Source organism: Chiloscyllium plagiosum, chromosome 3 (assembly GCF_004010195.1).
Source record: "Chiloscyllium plagiosum isolate BGI_BamShark_2017 chromosome 3, ASM401019v2, whole genome shotgun sequence".
In the NCBI taxonomy this organism is placed as follows: domain Eukaryota; kingdom Metazoa; phylum Chordata; class Chondrichthyes; order Orectolobiformes; family Hemiscylliidae; genus Chiloscyllium; species Chiloscyllium plagiosum.
In genome coordinates, this window is record NC_057712.1 from 36,450,613 (window position 1) to 36,477,761 (window position 27,149).

The 27,149-nt window shown below is 39.3% G+C and overlaps 1 protein-coding gene across 4 annotated transcripts; it reads right to left on the reverse strand.

The window, feature by feature from the left end:
- LOC122542323 (guanine nucleotide-binding protein G(I)/G(S)/G(O) subunit gamma-4) lies at window positions 1-27,136 on the reverse strand. Of its 4 annotated transcripts, none has more exons than XM_043680001.1 (4): window positions 26,678-27,136; window positions 24,494-24,619; window positions 12,079-12,203; window positions 1-686 (listed from the first exon to the last, which is right to left on the reverse strand). In XM_043680001.1, exons 3-4 carry the CDS (start codon window positions 12,163-12,165, stop codon window positions 558-560), a joined length of 216 nt encoding a protein of 71 aa, XP_043535936.1. In that variant the 5' UTR covers window positions 12,166-12,203; window positions 24,494-24,619; window positions 26,678-27,136; the 3' UTR covers window positions 1-557. The 4 variants fall into 4 exon arrangements, with proteins under 4 accessions (XP_043535936.1, XP_043535926.1, XP_043535918.1 ...); XM_043679991.1 differs by having other exon boundaries at window positions 12,079-12,182; window positions 26,678-27,121; XM_043679983.1 differs by lacking the exon at window positions 24,494-24,619 and having other exon boundaries at window positions 26,678-27,121.
- Window positions 27,137-27,149: the final 13 nt, after the last annotated feature.

Sequence of the window (27,149 nt, forward strand, 5' to 3'; positions counted from 1 at the left end):
TTGAAATACATTAGATTTATCCTTAAGAGCATTTCTTTTCCTCAATAAATTACATTTGTTGCCAAATCATAGTTCAGCATCATAGTAAATGTTTTTGAACATGTGCTTTGTCTACGTTTTTCTCTTTCCATGCACATTTAATACTGTTGTTCAATCTCCACTGTATAATCTGTAAAAATAGAATGGACATGCATAACTTCTCTCCAAAGCCACTAATTCTTGCTGCCACCAGGCAATTGTGCTTTTAACATTTTATATTTAACATACAAAACAAGAAATGCTCTAGTTAGAAAAAGTCATCTAAATAACTATGTTTCTTTTTAAAAAGTGAAGTAACTTTTAAATCCTTTGTGATTGTGCAATTGAAACAAGTCTGTGTTGTCACAACTATAGTAAACATAAAACACTCAGTAGGGTTCATCCCCCTAGAACTGGAGCAATAATTATAGCATGCACATGTGACAATCCCAAAGCCTGTGATCTTCTGTTCAAACACAGTGGTTCTTGCTTCACTCCAGACCCCATGCCCTGTCCTCCCCAAACCCAACTGATCTCTATCAGAGGATGATGCAGAAGAACTTCTTCTCCCTGAATGGGTTTTCAGAAGCAGGCAGTGGGGCGATGAGTGGATCGTCCCTAAGGTGAGCATCACAGTAAGCCATCAGCTCAGCTGATGCCTTTGATACCTAGAATGTCAAAGAAAGACCAGGGTTAGGAATGGTTTTGCCCGAGTGATGTATTAGTGAGAATATTCTGGCTGAACTGCTCTTAACATTTTTTTGTTTTATTCATTCTTTGTATCTAAGCATTTGATGGCAACGCCAGCGTTTGTTGTTCATCCCTAATTGCCATTGAGAATTGCCTAATTAAAACATAAACTGTTGCAGTATGTCTGGTAAAGGTATGCCCATCTTCCTATGAATGAATTCCAGAGGAGTTGGTGGTGTGGTGGTAATGTTAGTGGACTAGCAATCCAGAACCCCAGGCAAATATTCTGGGCACACCAGATTGAATCACACAATGACAGATAGTGAAATTTGAAAATAATTTTTAAAAACCCTACAATAGATAGCTGGCCTAATTGTAACATGCAACCATTGTTTATGGCCATAAAATCCTATCTGGCTCACTAATTTTCTATATATAAGGAAATCTGTTGTCCTTACTTGGTCTAGCCTACATGTGACTCCAGACCGATGTAGTTTACTGTGAACAGATTCTAAGTAATTAGAACACCCACAACTCAGATATATTTGAAAGATTAATGATCCTTTGAATAACAAATTTCACTTCATATCAGTCCTAAACAATTGTTCAGTTTCTTGCTTGGTTCAATAAGATAGTCTCTCTTTTTTAAAAAAAAAACTTTAAAAGGTCCAATTTATTCAACATCAACACAGACAATCCTCACATTTCAGGAATCAATCTAGGAAACCTTTACCCATCATGTCTCCTAGGCAAGTATAAGCTTCCTCAGAGACCACAACATCCTGATAGTACTTCCAGGTATGGTCTCATCAAAACTCCAAATAGTTGTAGCAACTTATTCTTGTATTCCAGTCCCCTTGCAAACAAGGCTAACATGCTATTTGCCTTTCTAATTCCTTGCTATCCGTGCATGTTAACTTTGTGTGCCTTGTTCAGGTGTGCTTAAATCCCTCTGAACATCGACATTTAGAAGTATTGTGCCTTTTAAAGTACATTCTGATTTTCTATATTGTTATTACCAAATTGAGTAACCTCATACTTTGCTATGTTATACACCATTTACCATTTGGTTACCCAGTCACTCATCCTATTTATCTATTTGCAGTCTCTAAGTCTTTCTTGCAGCTTACATTTCTACCTTTGTATCATCAGCAGACTTAGTGGTGTTACTCTTCATTTTTTCATCATAGTCATTAATTTATTTGTAATATCAAGAGCATTAATTGTGATCCTTGCAATGCTCCACTGGTCACAGCCTGACAAACTGAAAATACTTCAATTATTTCTACTTCTTGATCATTAGCCGATCCTCTACTCATCCTCAATTCCATGAGACCTTATTTTCTAAATTAAAATTTGGCATCTTAATTGTTTTTTTGGAGATCTAAGTATACTACAATTATAGGTCCAAAAAAGAACTATGAATGCTGGGAATCTGAGACAAAAACAGAAATAGCTGGAGAAGGGTTCTGACTTGAAATGTTGACTGTGTTTTCTCTCTAGGGATGCTGCCAAACCTTCTGAGTTTCTCCAGCTATTTCTGTTTTTGTTTTTATGATTACAGTTTTTTAAAAAAATATGTATCCTAATTATTACATCCTCTACAAAATCTAACAAATTTGCCAAACAGGAGTTTCATTAAAAAAAAAGACTTGATCTCACATCAATCATCATGATGAGCAAGTTATGATGCTGGATTTCATTTGTCTGATTTTGTGAACAAGTCATACAGGGGAAACTTTCTACATTGCCTGGTTGATGCCAATATTGCAGCTGTATATTGTAGTTTGGCTAGGAGCCAAGCTAGTTCTGGAGCACACAATCTTTAATACTGCAGGCCGGAAGATTGTCAGGGTCTGTAAACATTGCTGTATCCTGGGCATTCAATGATTTCTTGACCATGCAATCAAATTGATTGTGATGGCAGGGTACTCAAGAAGAGGTTAAGATGGATCAACCACTTGGCACTTATAATTGAAAACTGTTGCAACACTTCATCCCCATCTTATGCTGGATTGACACATTTATGATGGGGATGTTTGTGCAATCCCTTTCTCCTGTTAATTGTCCTCTGCCATTCTTCACCAAATATAGAAGCACTGCAGAGCTTTGAAGTGATCTGGTTAAAAGGGCTCACTTAACCATTGTTGTAATATGTTGCTTCGCATCTTTGTGGGTCTGTTTTTGCTACTTCACATCTAAGTGAGTCTAAGTTATGGCGTCATCAGGTTGGCTTCTCATTTTTAGACATGCATAATGTTGCTCTTGGTATGCTCTCCAATATTCCTCATTAATCCACTGTTGGTCCCCTGGCTTATTGGTAACAGTAAAGTGAGTGATATACTGGATCAGGAAATTCCAGATTTTGTTTTAATACAAATCTGCTAGTGATGGCCTATAACGTGTCATGGATACCATGTTTAAGCCATTATATGTGTCCCAAATCTGTCACATTTAAAAGTAATGCATTGCAAAACAATTGAGGATGCCTTCACTGTTCAAGTCTTCAAGATTTTATGGGCATTTCCATCATCACTGTCATGGACAGATACATCTGTGACAGTTAGATTGTTAAGGTTGAGACATGTAGTTTTTCTCCCTCTTATCAGTTCACTCACTACTAATCTTGAAGGATTCAACTAGTACAGGCAGTAGTGGTGCTGCTGAGCCGCTCTTGTTTACGAATGTTGAAGAAATCCAACGAGAGACATTACATTCTATGCCTTTAGTGCTCTTAGTAATTCTCCTAAGTGTGCAGTGTGGATATGCATTGAATCACCAACAGAGGGGAGATAAGTTGAGAGGTTGCAGTCAGTGTTTATGTAACTAGAACAATACTCAAAGGTTAAACTATGAGAACAGGTTGCCATTTGGCTGCATTCCCTTGCATTTCAAAGTGATCATAATGAATGTTTGGAGCATAATAGGATTTGATAGGAACTGATCTCTCTGATGGAAAATCCATAACAGGGGGCACAAACTTAAATTTGAAGCCAGGCTATCAAGGGTGTTATCAAAAAGCACATCTTCACACAAAACAGTAGTAGAGATCCAGTGAAGCAGATAGTAACAAATTTCAGGAGGGCATAGAATGATTAAATGGACACATACAGGGCCCATAAAATTTAATGGAGAGAAGTGTGAAGTAATATATTTTGGGGAAAAAAAAAGTGACAATACAAATAAAATTGTACAATTTTAAAACGGGTGCATGAACATGGAACCCTAGGAGTTCACATACCTCTTTGAAGATGACAGGACAAGTATAAAAGGCTGTTAAAAATCATATGAGATCCTAAGATTTATAAATAGAGGCATGGATTACAAAAGAAAGAAAGTGATACTGAATGTTGATAAATTATTGATTAGATCTCAACAAGCATATTTTGTCCAATCTGAGCATCACACTTTAAGGCGGCCATGGAGAAGGTGCAGAAGATAATTTACCACCTTGGTAACCAGTAATGGGAGAATACAGTTACATGGAGAAACTGGAGTTGTTTTACTTGAAGCAGTTTAAGGGATAATCTAATAAAGGTATTCAAAATTGAGGAATCTTTGAGAAAGTAGAGAATCATTAACAAGGGAATGTAGATTCAAGGTAGTTGGTAAAAGAAATACAGGAGAAAGTGAGGACTGCAGATGCTGGAGGTCAGAGTCAAAAAGTGTGGCGCTGGACAAGAACAGCCAGTCAGGCAGCATCTGAGGAGTGGGAGAGTCAACGTTTCGAGCGTAAGTTCTTCATCAGGCTGTGCTTTTCCAGTGCCACACTTTGACTCAAGTAAAGAAATACAGGTGAGTAGAGAAGAAATATAATATTTATACATCAAATTGTGAAATTTGGGAATATAATTCCTGACGGTGATGAAAGCAGAATGTAGTCATAATGTTAAAAAAAAAGAATGGATATACAATTAAAAAGGAGAAATAATTGCACGGCTGTGGAAGATTAAAACAGAATGCAACTAATTGGATAACTCTTTCGAAGTGCCAAGAAAGGGATGAAGGGCTGAACGCTTCTCACACTGCATGCTTCCTTTTCTCACCAATGTTTGGCTGTTCAGTCATGTGGGCTCATCTATAGCCACACACAAGCCACTAAGACCGAATCAGTCATTTCTGCAACCGTGATTATCAGCTCCTTCCAATCCTGATGGGAGCAAGGGGAGCACATATTAGCAGAAAGCTGACATCGGTCTCTCAAATCAGAGTGGGCACAATTCATTCCTGGTTAATACACAGAGTCCACGGTTTCACCTTGACCTTGACAACCTCCATAAAGTGGTGTTGCCAGATTGAATCCAGTACACCAATGGGGGCCTGACCAGTAATTTATTTATATTTAGCATAACTTTCTTACTTTTATAGTTCACAATGAGGCAATCTAAACAACATGGACAGTCTGGCAATTCTTTCTGCATCTTTTTTAGCAATAAGAGATGTATATATTCCCCATTTATGAAAGTCAAGAATCACTGCTGATTTGCAAGATAAACAACTTGTGTTATGGAGTACCTTTAAAGCAATAAAGCATATCAAATGGCTACGTAGAAACATAGTTAGATTCAAATCGAGATTAAACCTAATAAGGAGATATTGGGACAGCTGACCAAAAGCTTTTACAAAGCTTTAGATTGCTTCAAAAACAAGAGAAAGTGAGGACTGCAGATCGGAGTCAAAAGGTGTGGTGCTGAAAAAGCACAGCAAGTCAGGCAGCAGCCGAGGAGCAGGTGAGTCAACTTTGAGCATAATCTCTTCACATTCCTGATGAAGGGCTTATGCTTGAAATGCTTGACTCACCCGCTCTTCAGATACTGCCTGACTGGCTGTGCTTTTCCAGCATCACACTGACTCAAAACAGGAGAGTCAGACAGAGGGATTTAGGAAAGGAATTCAAGAATTTGGGTATCTTGGTAGGGTAGCCAAATGCAAGGATACCAATTGTGGAAATCAGGGTCATGCAAAATCTTGGAAAGTTGGAGTGAACTAAGGCAGTCATAGAACTGGGGAGAGGCAACATTGTGCATAGATTTGAACACAAGGACAAGGGCAAGCACTTTACATTTCAGGCATTGCTACATCAATGCCAGTTTGAAAAAATGCCACAATGAGAGCTCAGGTTTTTTTGTTCATTCACAGGATGTGGGCACTACTGGTTGGACCAGCACTCATTGTCCATCCTATCTTGAAAAGATGGTGATGAGTTACTGTCAGATAAAATTGGTTATTTTGTTGGGCATCATTCATAAAATCAAACATTTTGTTTTCACTACAGCATTAAAAAAAAGAGTATGATAGATATGATTTGTTGATGAACTGTCAGAATACTTATAGTTGGGAAAGATTAGGAATTGTCAATTAAAAAGCCTGTGTGAAATCCTGGGAGCTTCTCTATAATTATGCTGGAAGCTTCTGAGAGAGTAGGAAAACCTTCTTATCAAAACCATCATTTCCCTGAAAAGATGCAGCTTTGTGTGTTATATATTTGAAGTGCCTATTTGTTCTGATCCCTATTGTCATCTTTTAATAAGAGTCTGTCAACACCTAATGAGAGCAAATCAAACGCAGCTAGAGCATCGAAGGATGTGTCAAACATGCAAGTAAAAAACTATCACAGGCAATGTAGAATTCTGGCAGTGTGAAAGCATTAATTAAGATGTTTACTGCTCTTTTTGGCGAGTTTCAAAATTGTAGAGTCAACCACTGGCTGTATAATCTCTATTTAGCCATAAGATCTAAAAGACAGTAGTTTTCAAACAACCAGGGCAGGTTAATGAGGCAAAGAAAAGTGTGCTGAAGCAGTTTCAGTTTTTTGAAATTATTTTCTCTCACTGTTCAGTGCTTGGTGGGTGTACCGTTATATTAAAATGTCTGCATTCAACCATAGCTTAGTGTAAGATATATAGTGTTAATGAGTACAGTAATGTATCATTAAATGCTGTGTCATTACCATCCAAATGAGACATGGAAAGAACTGTATGAGTCACTGGAACTCCTCTGCTTTGCAATCTAGTTTTTCTTCCTCTTTACCTGTGTTGAGTTGCCAACCCTCCACGATTTCCTGTAGTTAAACATTAACCTGTTCGATACAGAATGAAAAGGAGAAAGCTAATATGGATCTCCAAAAAAGTTGCTTTCCATTTTCCGTCGAATATGATTTCGTTTGGTTGTGGAGTTACTGGAGATGAAAAGGGCAAATAGACTTAAGAGGGCAGTTGAAGAGAGAAAGCTGTGTGATGAAATTTTCAGGAATACATTGATATCAGCCTCTGTTAATGTTTACCCTTGGCCAAAAAGAGCTTTAACTGGTAATTCATAATATTAACAACTCCTTACTCTAAGTTAGAACTCATTTTATAGACACTATGCTCTAGGTAGGAAGTGGAGGATGCAGAAGAAGGGTGCAATGTGTACTTGACACACTTCTGAAAATTGGAAGGAGGTGATAAAAGAAAGAGATATCAGTGGGCAAGATTGGGATAGGTGGGTGCAATATAATAAAAAGGAGAATCTAAACTGCTGATGGAGAAGCAAGAATTAAGGTGCATATATGGAAGATTTGTGTAGGTACATCTTAACATGCAAAAAAAAATGTCAAAAAGGAAAAGACTAGCTATTCCAAGCAGCCTGTCCAAACTGATATTAACAAGTAACTGTCTGTGTGGAGTTTGCACATTCTTCCTGTGCCTGTGTGGGTTTCCTCCCACAGTCCAAAAATGTGCAGGTTAGGTGAATTGGCCATGCTAAATTGCCCGTAGTGTTAGGTGAAGGGGTAAACATAGGGGAATGGGTCTGGGTGGGTTTCTCTTCGGAGGGTCTCTCTTCAGAGGGTCAGTGTGGACTTGTTGGGCCGAAGGGCCTGTTTCCACACCAAGTAATCTAATCTAATCTAATCTAAAAAAAAACATAGAACATTACAGCACAATATAGGCCCTTCAGTCCTCAACATTGGTTCCACAGGACGGTGCAATCCGAAGCCTATCTATCCTACACTATTCCATTATCATCCATAGGTCTATCCACTGACGATTTAAATGCCCTTAAAGTTGGAGAGTCTACAACTGTTGCAGGCTACTACAACTTTGTGTGTAAAAAACTACCTCTGACATCTGTCCTATAGCTTTAAGTTGAGGGGTGATAGATATGTCCCCTTGTGTTAGCCTTCACCATCTGAGGAAAAAGGCTCTTACTGTCCACTCTATCTAACCCTCTGATTATCTTGATTTAGAGATACCGGTGTTGGACTGGGGTGTCCAAAGTTAACAATCACACCAGGTTATAGTCTAACAGGTTTAATTGGAAGCACACCTGGTGTTGTGATTTTTAACTCTGATTATCTTGTATGTTTCAATTAAGTCACCTCGCATCCTTCTTCTCTCTAACAAAAACAGCCTCAAGTCCCTCAGCCTTTCCTCACAAGATCTTCTCTTCATACCAGACAACATCCTAGTAAATCTCATCTGAACCCTTTCCAAAGCTTCCACATTCTTGCTATAATGCGGTGACCAGAACTGTATGCAATATTCTAAGTGCGGCTGCACCAGAGTTTTGTACAGCTGCAGCATGACCTTGTGGCTCCGAAACTCAATCCCTCTACCAATAAAAGCTAACACACCACATGCCTTCTTAACAACCCTATCAACCTGGGTGGCAACTTTCAGGAATCTATGTACATGGACACAGATCTCTCTGCTCATCCACACTACCAAGAATCTTACCATTAGCCCAGTACTATCTATTCCTGTTGCTCCTTCCAAAGTGGATCACCTCACACTTTTCCACATTAAACTTCAGTTGCCACCTCTTAGCCCAGCTTATCGGTGTCCCTCTGCAACAGCCTCCAGCACCATCCACAACTCCACCGACCTTCGTGTCATCCAAAAACTTACCCATCCATCTTCACCCTCATCCAGGTCATTTATAAAAATGACAAACAGCAGTGGCCCAAAAACAGATCCTTGTGGTATGCCACTAATAACTGAACTCCAGGATGAACATTTCCCATCAAACACCACCCTCTCTTCTTTCAGCTAGCCAATTTCTGATCCAAACTACTAAATCACCCTCAATCCCATGCCTCCATATTTTGTGCAATAGCCTACCATGGGCAACCTTATCAAACACCTTACTGAAATCCATATACACCACATCAACCGCTTTACCCTCATTCACCTGTTTAGTGATCAACTCAAAGAACTCAATAAAGGTTTGTGAGGCACAACCTACCTTTCACAAATGCAGTGTTGACTATCCCTAATCAACTTATTCCTATCGAGATGATTATAAATCCTCTCTCTTATAACCTTTTCCAACTCTTTACCCACAACTGAAGTAAGGCTCACTGGTCTATAATTACCAGGGTTGTTTCTACTCCCCTTCTTGAACAAGGGGACAACATTTCCTATCCTTCAGTCTTCTGGCACTATTCCTGTAGATAATGACAACATGAAGATCAAAACCAAAGGCTTTGCAATCTCCTCCCTGGCTTCCCAGAGAATCCTAGGATAAATCCCATCTGGCCCAGGGGACTTATCCATTTTCACACTTTCCAGAATTGCTCACACCTCCTTCTTGTGAGCCTCAATTCCATCTAGTCTAGTAGCCTGTACCTCAGTATTCTCCTTGACAGTATGGTCTTTTTCCAGTGTGAATACTAATGAAAAATATTCATGTCACGCTTCGCCATCTCCTCAGATTCCACTCAACTTCCCACTATTATGCTTGATTGGCCCTAATCTTTCTCTATTCATTCTTTTACGTGTCATGTGTCACGTGTCAAGAAAATACCTATTCCCACAGTAGGAGGAGTCTTGGGGGGAGGCAGGAGGGAGGAAGAATCTACTGGGAAGGAGGAATTGAAGGAAATTAAAATTGGTTAAAAAAAAAGAGAAATTAATGGGTCTGAAAGCTGATAAAATTCCCAATGTGATCATCTACATTCTGTGGTACTGAAGAAGTGGAGTAATGGTTGTACTGAGTGTCATCTTCAAGAATTCTATAAGATTCCAGAACAGTTCTGGCAGATAGGAGGATGGAATGCCACCAGATTTTATTTAAAAAAAGGAGAGAAAATAGACAATTACAGACTGGTTAGCTTAACATCAAAAGTGGGAAAAATGCTGATTCTATTATAAAGTATGTCATAACAGGACACAGAAAACACCAACAAGATTTTGCAAATTCAATGTGGATTAATGAAAGAGGAACCATGTCTGAGAAGCCTGTAGTTTCCTGGAGGATACAACTCGTAAAATAGCTCAAGGAAAACTAGTAGACGTGGTGTTTTTGGATTTCAGAAAACCTTTGAAGATCCAGAGGGGAGATTAGTATACAAAATCAAAGCACAAGTGATTGATGATAATATGTTGGCATGGATTCAAAATTGATTCGCAGACAAGAAACAGAAATTAAGAATAAGGAAGTCTTCCTTGGAGTAAAAGGCAGCAATAAGTGGGGTCCTGCAGGGATCAAGCACTGATCCCCAATATTGCTCAATAATTTGGATAAGGGAATCAAATGGAATATTTTCAAGTTTGCTGATGATACTAGTTTTCCTTTAGCTATTTTACTAGTTACATCCTCCAAGAAACTACAGGTTTCTCAGACATGGTTCCTCTTTCATAAATCCACATAGAAAACACCTACAAGACTTTGCCAATTCAGTGTCCTGTTATGACATACTTTATAATAGAATCAGCATTTTCCCCACTTTTGATGTTAAGCTAACCAGTCTGTAATTGCCTATTTTCTTCTGTTTTTTTAAAAAAAATAATCTGCTGGCATTCCATCCTCCTATCTGCCAGAACTGTTCTGGAATTAGATGGGATGGAGAGTGGTGAGAAGAATATAAAAGTGTCTTCAAGGTGATTTAGAATGTTGAGTGACCAAGCAAATGCACAGCATACAACAAAATGTTGATTGTTAAAAAAAGGTTGTTCACTTTGACAAGAGAAACAGAACCACAGTATTATTTAAATAGTAATCGTGTGGGAAAGGTTGATGTATACAGGGACCTCACTGTCTTCACGGGTATTTCTAAACAATCTGTTCAGATGTGTTATGAGAGACCTCTGGAGGAGGGGGGACTTGAATCTGGGCCTTTTGACTTAAAACAGGTAGGAAAACTACCATTATGCCACAAAAGCCCTTTCTGGGAGTCCTTTTGCATGTTTGCTTTTGGTGACCAGTGTAAGTGCAGCATGCAATTGGGAAGGCAAATGGTATGTTGCAAGAGGGTTGAGTATAAGAGCCAGTCTGACTGCAGCTGTATAGGGCCTTGGTGAAACCACATCTATCGTAAAATGTGCAGATTTGGTTTCCTTACCCAAGAAAATATTATAATAGCCATAAAGAAAGGTGCAGCAAACATTCACCATGTTGATATCTGGCCTGGCAGAATTGTCAATGGACAAGAGATTGAGTTAACTGGTCTTGTATTCACTGAAGTTTAGAAAAAGTGAGGGGGCATCTAATCGAAACAAATAAAATTTTGATGCAGCTAGACACATTGAATGCGGGAATATTTCCCCTGTCTGGGCAGTCCAGAACAAGGCATCACTGTATCAGCATATGGGGTAGGCCATTGCAGACTGCAGTGAGGAAGGTCTTTTTTCATTCACAAAGTGACAAGAAGTGGAATTCTCTACCACTGAAGGCTGTGGAGGTGAAGTCACTGAACATGTTTGAAAAAGAATCAGATAAGATTTCAAGAGACTAAATGTGTCAAGGGTAATGGTAAAGAACAGGAGCATGGTGTCAAGCTAGTGAAACAGACATGATCATGTTGAATGATAGAGTGGGCTTGATAGACTGAATGGTCCACTCCAGTTTCTATTTTCTACTGGGAGCAGTGAAAAAGCAGTTCAGAAACTCCAGGCAATTATGAGCAACAAGTCTGAAACCTTCCTCTTCAAAGTCTAGGTGACAAAGATTAGTCTAGGAGATCACACTTTTCATGGTTTGCACCACCTGGTACTCCCCTTCGGTATAATCCAATCTTCACCCTAGTTCTGTGGTTGTACGTGATCACACGGAACAGAAAAGGCCTGGTAGGTTTTGCAAGTGAAGAAAAAGCTTTTAATCTTGATTCCCAGAAGTGAAACAAAAGTTAAAGTAGTAATATTTAGAAATGAACATACTAAATCATACTGAAACTTCATTTTGAAGAAAGTAAGACCACTGTAATTTACCAGTTTTAGTGGCTATGCCTTCAGGAATATCTTTGCAATCAACTCTGGTATAATCATCCCACATTTCATTGTTGTAAAGCAAATAAAATAAGGGTGATGCTCTCTTTTTCTTTCAAAAGGCCTCTGTACTGTCACCTTAGTAAAATTTTCCAATTACGAATCTTCAGGAAGTACCACTTACCTTCATTCTTTCCATGCAGGCTTCCATCTTCAGCTGTTCTACCGCTTTTCTGGCCTGAGAAATACTGGTTGTGCTGTTGTTCGACATTTCCTGTCACTGTAAACCTTCAAATGAAATCACATGTCCTGAAGTTCAAGGGATGTAAAGTATTGAGATGTCAATCTAAATTGCAATCCCTCAGATAATAGCTTATGAAAGTGAATATTGTTATTATTTAGTAGCACAGAACTTGAATATTGCTGAAAAATGCCATTTTACTGCTTTGTCTTGCACTTATCATATTGTTTTGCAAGAATAAAGGGGAAAAGCAACATTTATGCTGCATGATAAAGGACAGAGCAAGTTGACTCTGATTGACAGACAAATGTATTGCCATGGAGAAGGCACAGATTAATGCTGACTTACACTTATCAGCCAAACTTTGTTTAATTTTTGAACTAGGCAGGTTGACCGATTGGTCAGGGTATTATGGTGAGAAATGAACCAGTGAGCATCTGTCACCTATTTGGTCAAGTAGAAACAGGTGCAGTACCTAAACATGCTCTGTCTACATAATATAGCTTCTAGTATACACAAGTGTACTACACTGACTGACAATCCTAAATTTGTTGTCAGCACAGTGGCTTGGTGGTTAGCACTACTGCCTCACAGGAACCAGAGTTCAATTCCGGCCTCGGGTGACTGTCTGTGTGGAACTGGCACATTCTCCCAGTGTCTGTGTGGGTTTCCTTAAAGTCATCCAGTTTCCATCTGCAGTCCAAAGATATGCAGGTAAGGGGAATTGGCCATGCAAAATTGCCCATCGTTTACAGGGATGTGTAGGCTAGGTGCATTAGTCAGGGGAAATATAGAGTTATAGGGAATGGGTCTGGGTGGGATACTCTTCGGAGGGTCAGTGTGGACTTGTTGGTCATGATGGCCTGTTTCCACACTGTAGGGATTCTATGATAATCCTTGTACATTTGGGATTATCCAGCAAGTGTTGTCCAATCGCAGAATCTCATTTAATGCTAAGACTGTGCTGTGAGTTTTACAAATGAGGATTTAGTTCACGGTTTTACATACAAGTCATATTGGATCAAGGATGCATTGTGGAAGATTATTTTCTTAGGCTTGGGTAACAGGAAATTGTTTGGATCCAGGAAGGTTGGAGCAAGAGTGCTTTACTTCACAGAATATTTGTGACAGAGACCATCGCATTTTGGAAGGGAAAGGTGGATAGATATTTAAAAATGAAGAACAGCAAGGTGCTGGACAAAGTGTTTAAGACTAGATTTGGATTTCTTGGAAAAAGAGCACTCACAGACAATGGGCTGAAAGGCCTCTTTCATTTGACCACAGTTCAAATTTCTTGCAGCTTACGTGGATGAAAGCAGGGGCTGCAAGGTGAATTAAAGAACTGGCCATAGCTCTGGAAACCATTCAGAGGGAGTTAATTCAAATATAGTGATATTAGGGAACAGTATAATCAGGGAGATAAACACAGTTCTTCGTAACTGAGAACAAGAATCCAGAAGGTAGTTCTACCTGCTTAATGCCAGGGTTTGGGTTGTCTGCTCTGGGCTTGGGAGGAACATACAGTGGAAGGACTAGAATCCAGTTGTTGTAGTCCATTGTAGGTACCAATGATGTACATAGGACTAGGAAAAAGAGGTTCTGCTTAGAAAGTATGCAAAGCTGGGGACTAAATTGAGATAACAAAATCTCAGAAGCAATAGATCTCCGCATTATTACCTGAGCCATGAGTAAACTGGAGTCAAGTAAAGAAGATGAAAGAATGGAGGCTATTGAGCTGCAGTTGTTGTGTGTCTACTGTTGAACGAGGAGGTGCTGGTTCAGATCTCACCTGCTGTAGAGGCCACTCATAACATCTCTGGACAGGTTGATTAAAAATACTACATGAGAGAATTAAATGCATGGCTCAAAGATTGGCAGTTTGATGCTTGAATGACTGGCAAGAGTAATGGGGACGGCAGGAACTGCACTAGTTCTTTATCTGAACTGTGATAGGGCTAGTGTGGAGGAGAGTCATAGAACTAGGCTGGTAGTTACATGACTATAGCAAAACTCAGAGAAAAGGGACAAAGTGAAAATAGATATAATAAATTTGAGCGAGTGAGTGAGTGAGAAAAAAACAAGACAGGAAGACAAATAAAGTAAGAAAACGGTTCATTGTTTGATGTGTCAGGAATGGACAGAATGTAAGTATGTGCCAGCAAATAAGGCTAGAGGTTGTGAAAGCAATAAAAAAGTAGTAAGGAACTCTAATCATAATAATATGAACATGTGAACTAGAAGCAGGAGTAGGCCATTCGGTCCCTCAAACTTGATCCACCATTCAATAAGATCATAGCTGGTCTGATTATGACCTCATATCCATCTTCCCACCTATCCTTGACAATGTTTCACCCCGTTGCTTAATAGGAATTTACCTCCGAATGCCTTAAATATATTCAAGGGCTATGCTTCCATCATATTTTCAGGAGAAGAGTTCCCATGACCCTCAGAAAAAGCTTTGCCTAATCGGATTTGAATAAGAGATCTGATTTTTTTAAAAACTAACTCCTACTATTTTTATTCTCCAACAAGAGGAAACACCAGCAACTCTGTCAAAGAACTGAAGACACAACTTTCTTTAATGTGCAAGTTAAAATAACCTCCCTGGAATACAAGAGAACTGAAAAAAAAGTATTTGTAAAAAAGTACTGAAGAAATTAGTGGGACTGAAACTTGATAAATCCCCTGGACCTGATGATCTACATCAGAGAGTGTGGAAAGAAGTGGCTGTAGAATTATATATATGCTGCGCTTTTCCAGCAACACATTTTTCAGAATTATATATGTTGTTCATCGTTCAAATTCCAAAATTGTTCCTGTGGTTTGGAAAGTAGCAAATGTAACCTCCCAATTTAAATTAAAAAAAAATGGAGGGTGAGGGCGATAAATAACAGGGGTCTTCAGACCTTTTAGCCTCCCATCAATAGCAAGCTTAATGCTAGAATCTATGACTAAGGATGTGACAACTGGAACCTTTTGAAGCAATAGCAGGATTAGGCAGCGACCAACATGAAGTTATGAAAGTGAAATCATGTTCGACCAACTGACTTTGAGGATATAACTAGCAGAACTGATGAGGGAAAATCAGTAGAGGCAATATATTTGATTTGCAGAAGAGTTTTGTTAATGTCCCACATGAAACATGAGTAAGTGATTTTAGAACACATGGATAGTGAAATATCCTGGTATGGATTGAGAATTCGTTAGCAGGGAGAAGACAGACAGTAGGAATAGATGGTCATTCTCAGGTTGGAAAGCTATGACTAGTGATGTACTGCAAGGATGCTTGAGCCCTAGCTAATCACAGTCCAATCACAATGTTTTGGATGTGGGGACCAAATGTAATATTTCCAAGTTTGCTGACGACACAAAACTAGGTAGGAATTTTGTAAGGAAGACACAAAAAGGCATTAAGGAGATTTGTTCAGGTTAAATGAGTGGATAAAAAAAGTGACGTGTGTGCAAAAATGTGACATTATCCACTTAAGTAGAAAAGTCAGAAATGCAGAGTATCTCTTACTTGGAGAGACATTGCAAGAAGTGTTGATAAGTAAGGGAATCTGGGTGACCTTGTTCCTAAGTCACTGAAAGCTAACATGCAGCTGCAACAAGCAAGGCGGCAAATGGTACATTGACATTTGTTACAAGAAGATTTTTAAAGTAAAGGAGTAAAGAAGTCTTTCTACAATTGTAAGGAACCCTGGAGAGATAGCACCTGGAGTGACATTTTTGGGATTTTTTTTGCCCAAGGAAAATTTACTTGCCATAGAGGGAGTGCAACAAAGGTTCACTAAACTGATCCCTGGGATGCGAAGATTGTCTAATAAGGAGAAATTGAGGAGACTAGGCTCATATATTCTCCAGAATTTAGAAGAATTATAAGTCACCTAATTGAAGCATACCCAAATTCTTAGAGGACTTGACTAAGTACAGGTATATGCAGGAAGGATGTTTTCCCTGCCAAGATAGGACAGTCTCATAATAAAAGGTATGCCATTTAGCACTAAAGTGAGGGTTTTTCATTTAAAAGGGAGTTAAGTGATATGGGAAGGTGTATCTTTAGAATTCTTTACCTTAAGAGGGCTGTGGAGGCCAGTCATTGATAGTGTTCAAGACAAAAATGGATAGCTTTCTAGATGTTAAAAGGTGTCAAGGAATATGGAGTAGTGCAACAAAAAAAAAGGCATCGATGTACATCAATGATGGTCTAGTTGAATTGTAGAGCAGGATCTAGAGACCAAATGGCCTACTCCTGCTTTTATTTCTTATCAGTGCTGCAACGAAGTTGAGGTTGTACACTTCCCAATGTCAGAAGGGAACACAGAAATATCTGCTTTCTTTTTGTCTTCAAAGTCCAGGTCAGATGTAGGACAGATTTTTCACTTTGACAACATAATCAAGAAATTCAACTAACTGATGTGACTCATCTTGCAGAAATATGATATTTGAATGCTATTTTTCTCTAGAGATGGCTATAAAGAAAATGAGAGTCATTGAACTGGTTCTTCTCCCATCAGAATGTGTGTACAGGTGTTCACTGTGGAGCTGCAGCTCTCAACCATGAACTATATCAAAGATCCCATAGCAGTGAACTTCAAACCAAATGTAATCAAATTTCAGGCCTTAATTTTTTTAATAGCCTTTCCACAGTCAAAATGGCTGGCAACAGAAGTAAAAATAGTTGCATGCTTCAGCAGAGAAGCATTTCCAGTCACTGCCACCTCCTCTCCTGCTCTTTAATGCCTTTTTGTATGTAAGCTTAAACTTATTGAATTAATTCAGCCATTAATCTGTTGGTTGTATTTAAAATATAACACCCATTGATGATAGGGTGGTATGGTGGCTCAGTGGTTAGCACTGCTGCCTCACAGCACCAGGGTCCCTTGTTCAATTCCAACCTCAGGCGCCTGTCTGTGGAGTTTCACATTCTCACCATGTCTGCATGGGTTTCCTCCAGGTGCTCGGTTTCCTCCCGCAGGGTTAGGTGAATTGGCCATGCTAAATTGCCCAGTGTGTTCAGGGATGTGTAGGTAAGTACATTATTCATTGTTACATATCGGATAGGGAACAGGTCTGTGGGGGTTACTCTTCAGAGGGTCGGTGTGGACTTGTTGGGCCAAAGCGCCTGTTTCTATACTGTAGGGATTCAAATGATTCTCTGTTGCGTGAAGGAAATATAGATAGTGTCGTGGACGTTTGGGCTGAATGGCCTGGTGTTTCAGCATGTACATTTTATATCTACTTCTGATTTTATCTATATACAAAAGGCAAATCTGATTTGAGCAGACAGAAATTGCTTTGTATGTGAATGTGCCCTTTCCTAGGCTCCTCAGTTCCCCTCAGAACCCCTGCAGGACATCATCGAATCTGCAGACTCAATTACTGTCAGCTTAAAACGGGCATCAGAAATGTTCAAAAGGAAACATCTGCCTTGAATTGTGTTAAAGTCAGAAGATGCAATTAACACCACAGGGAAGAGCAGCATGTGAGGGGGAAGAATCACTTGCTGGGCGTGTAGCACTGCTGGAGTCTGCCATTAGCTTTGATTCTTTTTAAATAACCTTTTATCAGTGCATCAAGCACTGGTGCCCAGAAGGTTTCAGATGATGTGGGTTTAGATTAGTTCTGATTGGATCCTGTTTTTTTGGAATGGAGGTTTCTTACTGCCGTCAGCTTGAGGGCAATTCCCTCTTGTTCTATACAAAACAACAGGACTAATCCCAACTTTAACACAAAAAAAAATTAAAACTCAGATTTATTTTACTTAGAGTTCTTTAATGCAGGAATAAATAATTTTTGTTACTGGTAAATTATAATCTCTATTACTGGTAATTAGAATTGCATAGAATGCATTGTGGCATTACATCTGTGATTGGTAGGATAGATTCAGAACTGATCTGGCAACCCAACATTAGGCATCAGTGATGCAATAGCAGAATTATATTCAACCACAATTTGCAGCCTCAAATTTGGCAAATTCCTCAATCTATCATTAAACCAGGGATCAGCCATTGTTTAAATGTAGTGTAGAACAGCATGCCAGGAGCAAAACAAGTGAGACGCTAACCTGAAGAAATTACCACACAGGGGCCATATACATGCTAGATAGCAAAAGCATGTGCTGACCATAGTTAACCAAACCTATACTCAACACACAAGATCAAAGCTTTGCAGTCCAGTAACATCTAGTTGTGAATGATTGTGATCAAATAAACAACTATTGGGAGGAAGAGATTCTTAATAAATCATCCTCAATATTGGCACAGCCTAGCATGCAAAGGAAAAAGGTAAGGCTGAAACCTCGGTCACCATCTTCTATCAATCTGAATCACTCCATATGTAACTGAGAAACACAGCAATGATTATGGGCCCTAACTTGACAGGAAGAAGGGCTTATGCCCGAAACGTCGATTCTCCTGTTCCTTGGATGCTGCCTGACCTGCTGCGCTTTTCCAGCAACACATTTTCAGCATTGTTGTATTACTGAAGACTTGTGCTCTAGAACTAACCTTTCCTCCAGCAAAGACAATGCAATAAAGCTTTAATATGGGCATCTACTCAATCAAAAAGTGGAAAGTTGCCCAGCTGCATCCTATTTGCATAACGCAGGACAAATCAAATCCAGCTAATATCATTTCATTCAATTATCAGCAAACTCAGGCAAGATATCACCAGTGCTATCAAGTGACGATTACCCAACAATAAATCTACTCAATGGCCATTTTGGAAACTTCTGGAACCACTAGGCTCCAGTTAGCATTACAGTCTTAGTCCAAACATGGGCAAAGGAACAGGATCTCCAGAGACATTGTAGAAGGCATCATTTAATCATATGTGGCAAAAAGGAGACTTTGTAAAACTGAAGCCAATGGAAATTGGGGTCAGGATAGGGTTAGATTCTCCTGGGTTTAAAATCATGCCTGGCACAAAGGAAGAAGAAGCCAGTCATTTCAGTCCTGAAACATTACATAGGACACTGCTGTGAGGAACTCCTAAGACCAACCATTTTCCTTATTTCCTTCCTCCACCATAAAGTCAGAACTGAGGATATTTTGAAATATGCAGTTCCACTTATGGCACCTCAAATAATGAAGCAGTCCCTGCCCACATGCAGCAAGAGCTGTACAATGTTAACGATAAATGTCAAGTAACATTTCCAACACACAATACCAATGAATGACAATTTCCACCTAAGTGAATCGAACCATTTCCTCTTTCTGCATTACACTGGTGTTCAAAAGAAAAAGATTGAACCAGTAATTACAGACTAGTCAGTTTAACTTGGTGGTAGGGAACTTTCCAGAAACAATTTTTTGGGATAGAATTTATAGTTATTTGGAAAAATATAGATTGCTTCAGAACAGCCAGCATGAATTTTTTTTAAAGTGAAAATTAGGTCTGACTAAGTTGGGGTTTACTTGAAGGGGTATTGGAGATGGTTAATGAGGAAAGGCTGATGATGTGGTGGGCATGGGCTTTCAAAGGTTTGATAGAATTCCAAACAACAAACTTGTAAGGAGAGTTATTGGTCATGGAATAAAATGAACAGTAGCAATGTTGATGCAAAATTAGCTGAGGGATAAGAAAAAGAAAAAAAGGAAAAGAAAAGAAAAAAAAGGAAAAGAAGAAGAAAAAAGAAAAAGACAAAGAAAAAAAGAAATAAGTATCAAAGACTTAATGACTTTGATATTTTGATATATTTTGAGTAGGACAATGTAGAACTTCAAAAGGACATTGACACATTGGTAGAGTGGGCAATTACACGGCAGAATAAGTTCAAATATGCAGAAGCACAAGGTGATGCACTTTGGCACAAAGACCGTTGACAGATAAACAAAATAGAGGATATGATCCCGAAAGATATGTAGGAACTGAGAGACCCAAGTTTATATGTACATGTTATTGAAGGTAGCAGGTCAGATTGTGAGGGCCGTTAATAAATCTCAGTTTTTCTATAATGTGATGGTTGAATTCTTGTGCAACCCCATATTATAGAAAATCACTGTATAGAAACAGCATTTAAAGTATTGCTGCTGTAATCATGCTACAGACAACACATTTTAAAAGTTCATGCTGTAGAAACAGTATCCCCAATTTGTCAATCACATTACAGTTTAATCACATTGACAAAACACGTGTTGTAACAATTACCTGTACTGTATTGTAGGCTTCATGAATAGGAGTATAGAGTACAAGTGTAGGGAGATTATATTGAATTTATATAAGACACTGATTAGACCTCAGCTGGAGTACTGTGTACAGTTCTGGCACCACATTATAGGAATGATCTGAATACATTGGACACAATGCAGAACAGGTTTGTAAGAATGGTTCTAGGGATAAGATACTCTGATGTGTAATGCTTGAAAAGGTTGGGACTGTTTTCATCAGAGAGAAGGCTAAAAAGATTTGGTTGAATTTTTTTAAATTCTGAACAGTGTGTATATGGAGAAATTGTTCACACTTGTAAATAGATCAAGAATCAGAGAGCACAGTTTTAAAATGTTTTGCAGAAGAAACAAATGCAAAATGAGAAAAAAAACTTGTTTTAAAAACAGTGTGTAGTTAGGGTATAGAATGCATTGCTTGGAATTGTGGTAGAGGCAAGTGTGGTTGAGGCATTCAAGACAGCATTAGATAATTATTGAAATAACAACAAAAAATGCACATTACAGGGATAAACAAGGGATTGGCACCATGCTAACATTTTCAGAGAGCCAGTGGTGACAATAGGTTGAGTGGCCTTTTCTGCTCAGTAACAGCTCTGTAATTACCATAATTAAATCTCCTAATTAACATGCTGAACGTAACTATTGGTCCTAAACTAAACAGCGATACGGTTGGGGTCCAACCACACACATACTGTAGCTAGAAGACCAGGTAATTCTGCACAGTGACCTTATCTCATAACTTTCTAGAGCCATTCCACCATCTATAAGGCATAGATCAACAGTGTGATGGAGTTAATACTCTTCCCTTGCCTGTATGAGTGTATTGCCAAAACCATTAAAGATGCTTATTGATATTAATTGTAAATAGTTAAGGGATTGAGTATTCTCGCTAAATTTGCTGATGACATGGATTAAATAGTAAGTTTTCAAGGAGGATAAAAGCATTTAGATAAATTGAATGGGTACAAATTTGGCAAATGTAATTTATTGTGGGAGAATGTGAAACTTTTCCACCCGGTCAGTAAGAATAGAAAAGCAATGCATTTATTTAAATGACAGATTGCAGAATTCCATGATACAGTGTGATGCAAGTGTCCTGGTAGAGGAATCACATTTAACTTCCAGGTACAGCAAGTGATTAAGGAGAAAGATGGCATGTTGTTTATTGCAAGGAGATTTTGCCAAAGTTTAACAGGGGATTGGTGAGACCACATCTGAACTACTGTGTACAAATTTTGATTATTTATGAAAGCATGAAACTGTGTGAGAAGCAGTGCAGAAAAGATTCACTGAGTGGAGTCCTAGTAAGGGCTGTCTTAGGAGAAAAGATTGAACATGCAGAGTTGATGTTGATTGACATGTAGAAGATTAAGTAGTATCTTACTGAATCAAAAGATCCTGAGCCTGGATCAAAATGATATTTCCCCTTGTGGGAGGGCACTGAAAAAAAAGGTATAGTTTAAAAATAAGGCGATGTTCCACTTAAGGTGAAAGGAAGGCGAATCTTTTTCACAGGGTCAAAAACCTCAAACTCCCTTTCCGAGAGAAGGTGGAGCCAGGGTCTTAGAATATTGTTAAAGCAGAGGTAGGTTATTTCTTGGCTGACAATATGTCAAAGTGTATAGCAAGTAGAAAGGAAAGTGGAGGCCACAATTAGATCAGTCATAACTTTATCAACAACTCAGGGGCCAAATGGCCTACTACTTTGTATGTTCATATGCAACACCATTCATGACAAAGCAGCCTGCTTAATTCACACTCCAACCACTACTATAAAGCATTCACTCCCTTAGCAACAAGCATTGTGACTGTGAAGCACGTCCTCAAGGTTTCTTTAATACTTTCCAAATCGGAGATTTCTACAGCCTAGAAGATGGGCAGCAAGCACATTGAACCACGATCACCTATAAGTTCCCTTCCAAGTCACTTACCATCCTGATTTGGAAACATAATTGCCGATCCCTCTTTGCTGCTGGGTCACTCTCAACCAAACTGCACTATAGGAATGAATTCACCAGAGGAATTGCTGTGGTTTTAGAGTTGGATTATCATCACCTTCTCCAGGGCTAGGCATAAAAACTAATGACACCCACAATTCCATTAATAAATGAAATTTAATGGTACAGATTATGACCTGCATGATTTTCTTCACATCCTACTTAATATAACCCTCTCAGCATATCCTTCTTTTCTCCCTCATGTACTTATCCAGCTTTGCCTCAACCAATTTTGGTAGCAAGTTTAACCTTCCCCTTGGAATAGACTGTTTTCCTGAATTACCCATTGAATGGCAGATAGATGACTGCAAACAGATTAGGAGCATTCTGGCTATTGGGTTTGCAAACTATTTCCTGATTCATCGGCGATCCAATTTATGCACTCCCTTTGCTCTATTTTTTAATGAAGATTTTGCTCAGATTTGACAAATACCATAAAATGAGACAAAAAGTCAAAATCAGGTGTGCAAAGGTATCTGTGGAGTACAGGCCAATGCAGTTGTTATGTTATCAGCCTCGATTGTGCTGGAAACAGATTCACTTCAGAGTCAGTACTCTGATTTCAAGTGCTGCACTATCAAAGGTAAATGAAAAAATTTCGTGAAATCATTTAAAAGTGGGTTGGAGAGTTCTAGCCAGTGTCCGGCCAATGTTAATACCTCAAATTGTTTCGGTAAAACAGATTCAGCATTCAAGAAGTACCTGGAAGAACTCACAAATAGGAAGGGAATCGAGTGATATGGATCCTGTAAGTGAAGACAGTTTTAGTATGGAAGGGCAAAGTAAGTCGCTGCTGGCTTGGAGGGCCAAAGGGTCTGTTCCTGTGCTGTATTGTTCTTTGCTCAAGATAATGTAATCATCCCCATAACACTGTCCATGGAGGTTTGCTGTGTGCATATTAATTGCCACATTTTCTACACAACAGAGACTACACTTTAAAATTGCTTAGTCAGCAGTGAATTACCTTGGAGTGTTCGGACAAATGCTGTATAAAATTAATGTAGAGACATGTGAGTGATTCATTCTTCATCACAAAATGTGAGAAAATGTAACACTGTAAAAGTATCATTTAATGTACAAGAGCAGAGAAAACTTTGGGATTTCAGGTATGCTCTAAAAGCAGGAAGACAAGCTAATTATGAGAAAATCAAATCCCAATAGTTGAAAATAGGGAAGAAGAGTACAAAAAAAACCAAAATGTCATGTTAAACTGGTACTAAATGTTGGTCAGGCCACACTCAGAAGTCACTATGTTTGATTCTGAGCCACCAATTACATCACTGTTCTAAGCTGCCTTCTGAGGCTGAAATAGACAATTCATATCTTTGGTGTTTTTGTTACCCTATATGGAGCTTCCACCACATACCTACTCTATTACCAACTTGGCTTACTTCCACCCTTGGAATTTCCGATATTCAACCGGTTTGACTCTGAAAGCCTTGTCAATGACCTTGTTATTTCCACTCCCAATGCTTTCCCAGTCAGCTTCCACCCTCCAAACACGTCTGCTGATTCAAAACCCTGCTGCCAGTCTCATGACACACACCATGTCATGTTCATACTTTCCTACCTTTTGCACATCCCCAATTCCTATTGGTGGCAGCTGTACCTTAAGCCCAACTTCAGAAATTCCCTTCCAAAATGTTTCCAATTCTGTTGAGATGCTCCTGGAAAGCTCTCTTTGATCATGTATTTGGTCATCTGCCCTAACATCCATTTCCTCAATTGTCTCATTATCAAATTAGTCATCATGTTTGCATAAAGAGCCTTGGCTCATCTTACACTTTTGACAAGCTATATAAATGCCCAATTGTTGTGGAATATTGTATTAAGTTTTAGATGCCTTTCTCAATGTAAATGGTACAGTTGAAATTCACTAAGCCCATAAGTGAGAAATGTGAAATGTTCATTAGGAGAAAAGCTGGTAGCAGATTTTTTTTTTGAAAAGTAGATTGGATATCAAATTCCTTCAAATTCAATAACTCAATCTGAAAACATTTTTTCTATTTTGGCTATCGAGAGGAAGATAATTAAGTAAATCACTGAAAAGAGCAAGGGAAGTGGCAGGAGAATTTGTTTTAACACAGAAGATTACTATCTCTATTTAGAGATATTAGGGAGTTAGTCCACAGTGGTTTTTAGAAGGAATTATCCTGAATGTACAACATAGAAACAGGCCATTTAACTCACTTGGTTTGCGTTGGCCTTTATGCACCAGATAAGTATCTCCATCTCACTATACCAGCATAGCTTTATACACCTTTCTTGCTCATGTGTTTATCTATTGTTTCCATAAAGATATTCAGACAATTTGAGCTGAAATATATGAAGAATGATGACAGACATTTAGTGACAGCAATGCACTGTACCACAGATACCATACCATCAGCTGCCTCAACTGTACTCTGTAGAATGTCCTCCAGACGTCCTGTCACCTCAAATATCTTTTCACCCAAGGAATCCATTTAAAGGGCATTTGGATAAGTCCATGCATAGGAAATGTTTGGAGGGATATCGGCCAAACACAAGCAGATGGGACTAGTTTAGTTTGGTTTTATAATTGGCATGGATTTAGTGGCACGGTGGCTCAGTGGTTAGCACTGTTGCCTCACAGCACCAGGGTCCCAGGTTCGATTCCAGCCTCGGGCAACTGTCTGAGTGGGTTTCCTCCAGGTGCTCTGGTTTCCTCCCACAATCCAAAGATGTGTCGGTCAGATGAATTGGCCATGCTAAATTGCCCATATAGTGTTAGTCAGAGGGAAATGGGTCTGGGTGGGTTACTCTTCGGAGGGTCGGTGTGGACTTGTTGGGCCGAAGGGTCTGTTTCTACATTGTAGGTAATCTAATCATGAGGGGCATGGATATGATAAATAGATCAAGTCTTTTCCCTGGGATGGAGGAGTCCAGAACTAGAGGCATAGGTTTAGGATGAGAGGGGAAAGGTATAAAAGGGGATCTAAGGGGCAACTTTTTAATGTAGAGAGTGGTACGTGTATGGAATGAGCTGCCAGAGGAAGTGGTGGAAGCTGGTACAATTGCAACATTTAAAAGGCATCTGGATGGGTATATGAATAGGAAGGGTTTGGAGGGATATGGGCCAGGTACAGGCAGGTGGGACTTGATTGGGTTGACATATCTGGTCGGCATGGACGAGTTGGACCGAAGGGTCTGTTTCTGTGCTGTACATCTCTATGACTCTATGTATCTATCTCATGCTTTTACTCTGGCATGCTTCCACTCATCATTTTTATTTGATTTATTGTTTTAACCTTCATATATTTAAAATATTCTAAAAAGGGGTGAAAACAGGCTTGTTGGAAGAACAAAGGAATGTAACTGGATAGTGCTAACTGCTGTCAACAGACATCATGGTCCAAATGGTCTCTTATGCTTTAAACTTCTTCGGTTAGAGCAGTGTTATTTTATAGGATCTGAGGGAAGGGAGGGAGGAGGTAATGAAAATGATAAGATCAGCCAGCGGCAAGATCCAACATGTTAAAATGTAACATTTTAATGTGGAAAACAGCATCACTAAAGAACTCGGCATGGTTAAACATTCGGGGGGGGGGGGGTGGTGTTCAGATTCACAACACTGAATCATCAGTCTGCAGCATTAAGCTGGTTCAAAAATACTGCAACTTGCCCCGAGAAGCCATTAATTCAAGTTAGTGTGGGGAATGGACAGATTGACAGTGATGCTGAAGCAGGGGAGAGCCAGCTGTGTTCCGACAGAGGCCTGTGCTATGAGCGATCCGGGGTTGCTTAATGCAGACACTGGCTCAGAGAAGTGCACAAATATTCCATTTCTCACAAAATTTATCCAAAACACTTCCAACCAAGCACTAGATATCCAAAGAATATTGAATTCTTGTCATGTGTACTATACCTATCACTGGAAATAAATGATTGTAATACTGAGGTAGGTAGCGACAAATGCTGAGTAGGAGGTCCGGCATCTGGGAATACAGGGACACAAGTTGCTCAAGGAGATGAAACACAGACGGAAGGACCTGTCAGCTCTATCGTTATCCACATCTAGTTTACATGTGGATGATTTCTTCCACTTATTAACCCCTAACTGCCCACATCTGTCTGGAATCTTCATCTTTTCGTTGATCATTTTAAAAAAATTGAAATCATATGACCAGCTTTTCAGCATCATTGTTAAAGATGAAATGGGGGGAGGCGAAATGAAGCAGGAATTTCAGCTAGGGTTTTGGGAACAGCTTCTTCCTACATTTAAATTAATTGCCAGGCCAAAAACAAAACAGTTGAAGCCTTATGAAGAGCAGAGTGCGATCGAGGAGCCCGAAGATGAACAAATGAAAAGACAGATGTTAGGGTAACTCGTTCTCCTGTTCAGTTAAGGCTTACCCGTTATTTCGCAGGTTCTAGTTACACACACGGACGTTTCGCGCACTGAAATCCAAGTGCCAGAGTAGCAGTTGTTCTTTAACAAAAAGCATCAACGGTGCAGGTCGCCGTGATCCATTCACTCAGTTGCTGCGAGACACGGTCATTAGTACATCTCTATATCTCTCTCTCTCTCTCTCTCACACACACACACCAACACGCTGCTCCCTTTTACTCTGCAAACACACAGCGTCTGTCCGGCGTTGTCTTCTCTCAGTGATTTTATTGGCTCCTCTGAGGATATTTTAAGACCAATCTCGGTCAGTTTGTGATGAGGGGGAAGATTCTCACGAGTCTAACAGGGGAAATCTGCATCTGAGGATGTTCCAAACGCGTCAGAAGAAAGGGGGAAACTCGCACAGCGAGGGCGAAAAGATGTCTGTCCTTGCACTCAATTATTTCGCTTTTCTGGTTTTGTATATAATCTGAGTGA

What these genes read in the sequence shown, in the direction of transcription:
- LOC122542323 (XM_043680001.1), bottom strand. Translation starts at nt 12,165, where the DNA reads ATGTCGAACAACAGCACAACCAGTATTTCTCAGGCCAGAAAAGCGGTA. An exon ending in CCTGCATGGAAAGAATGAAG is followed by an intron (nt 687 to 12,078) that starts GTAAGTGGTACT and finishes TTGACATTCTAG; the next exon opens with GTATCAAAGGCATCAGCTGA.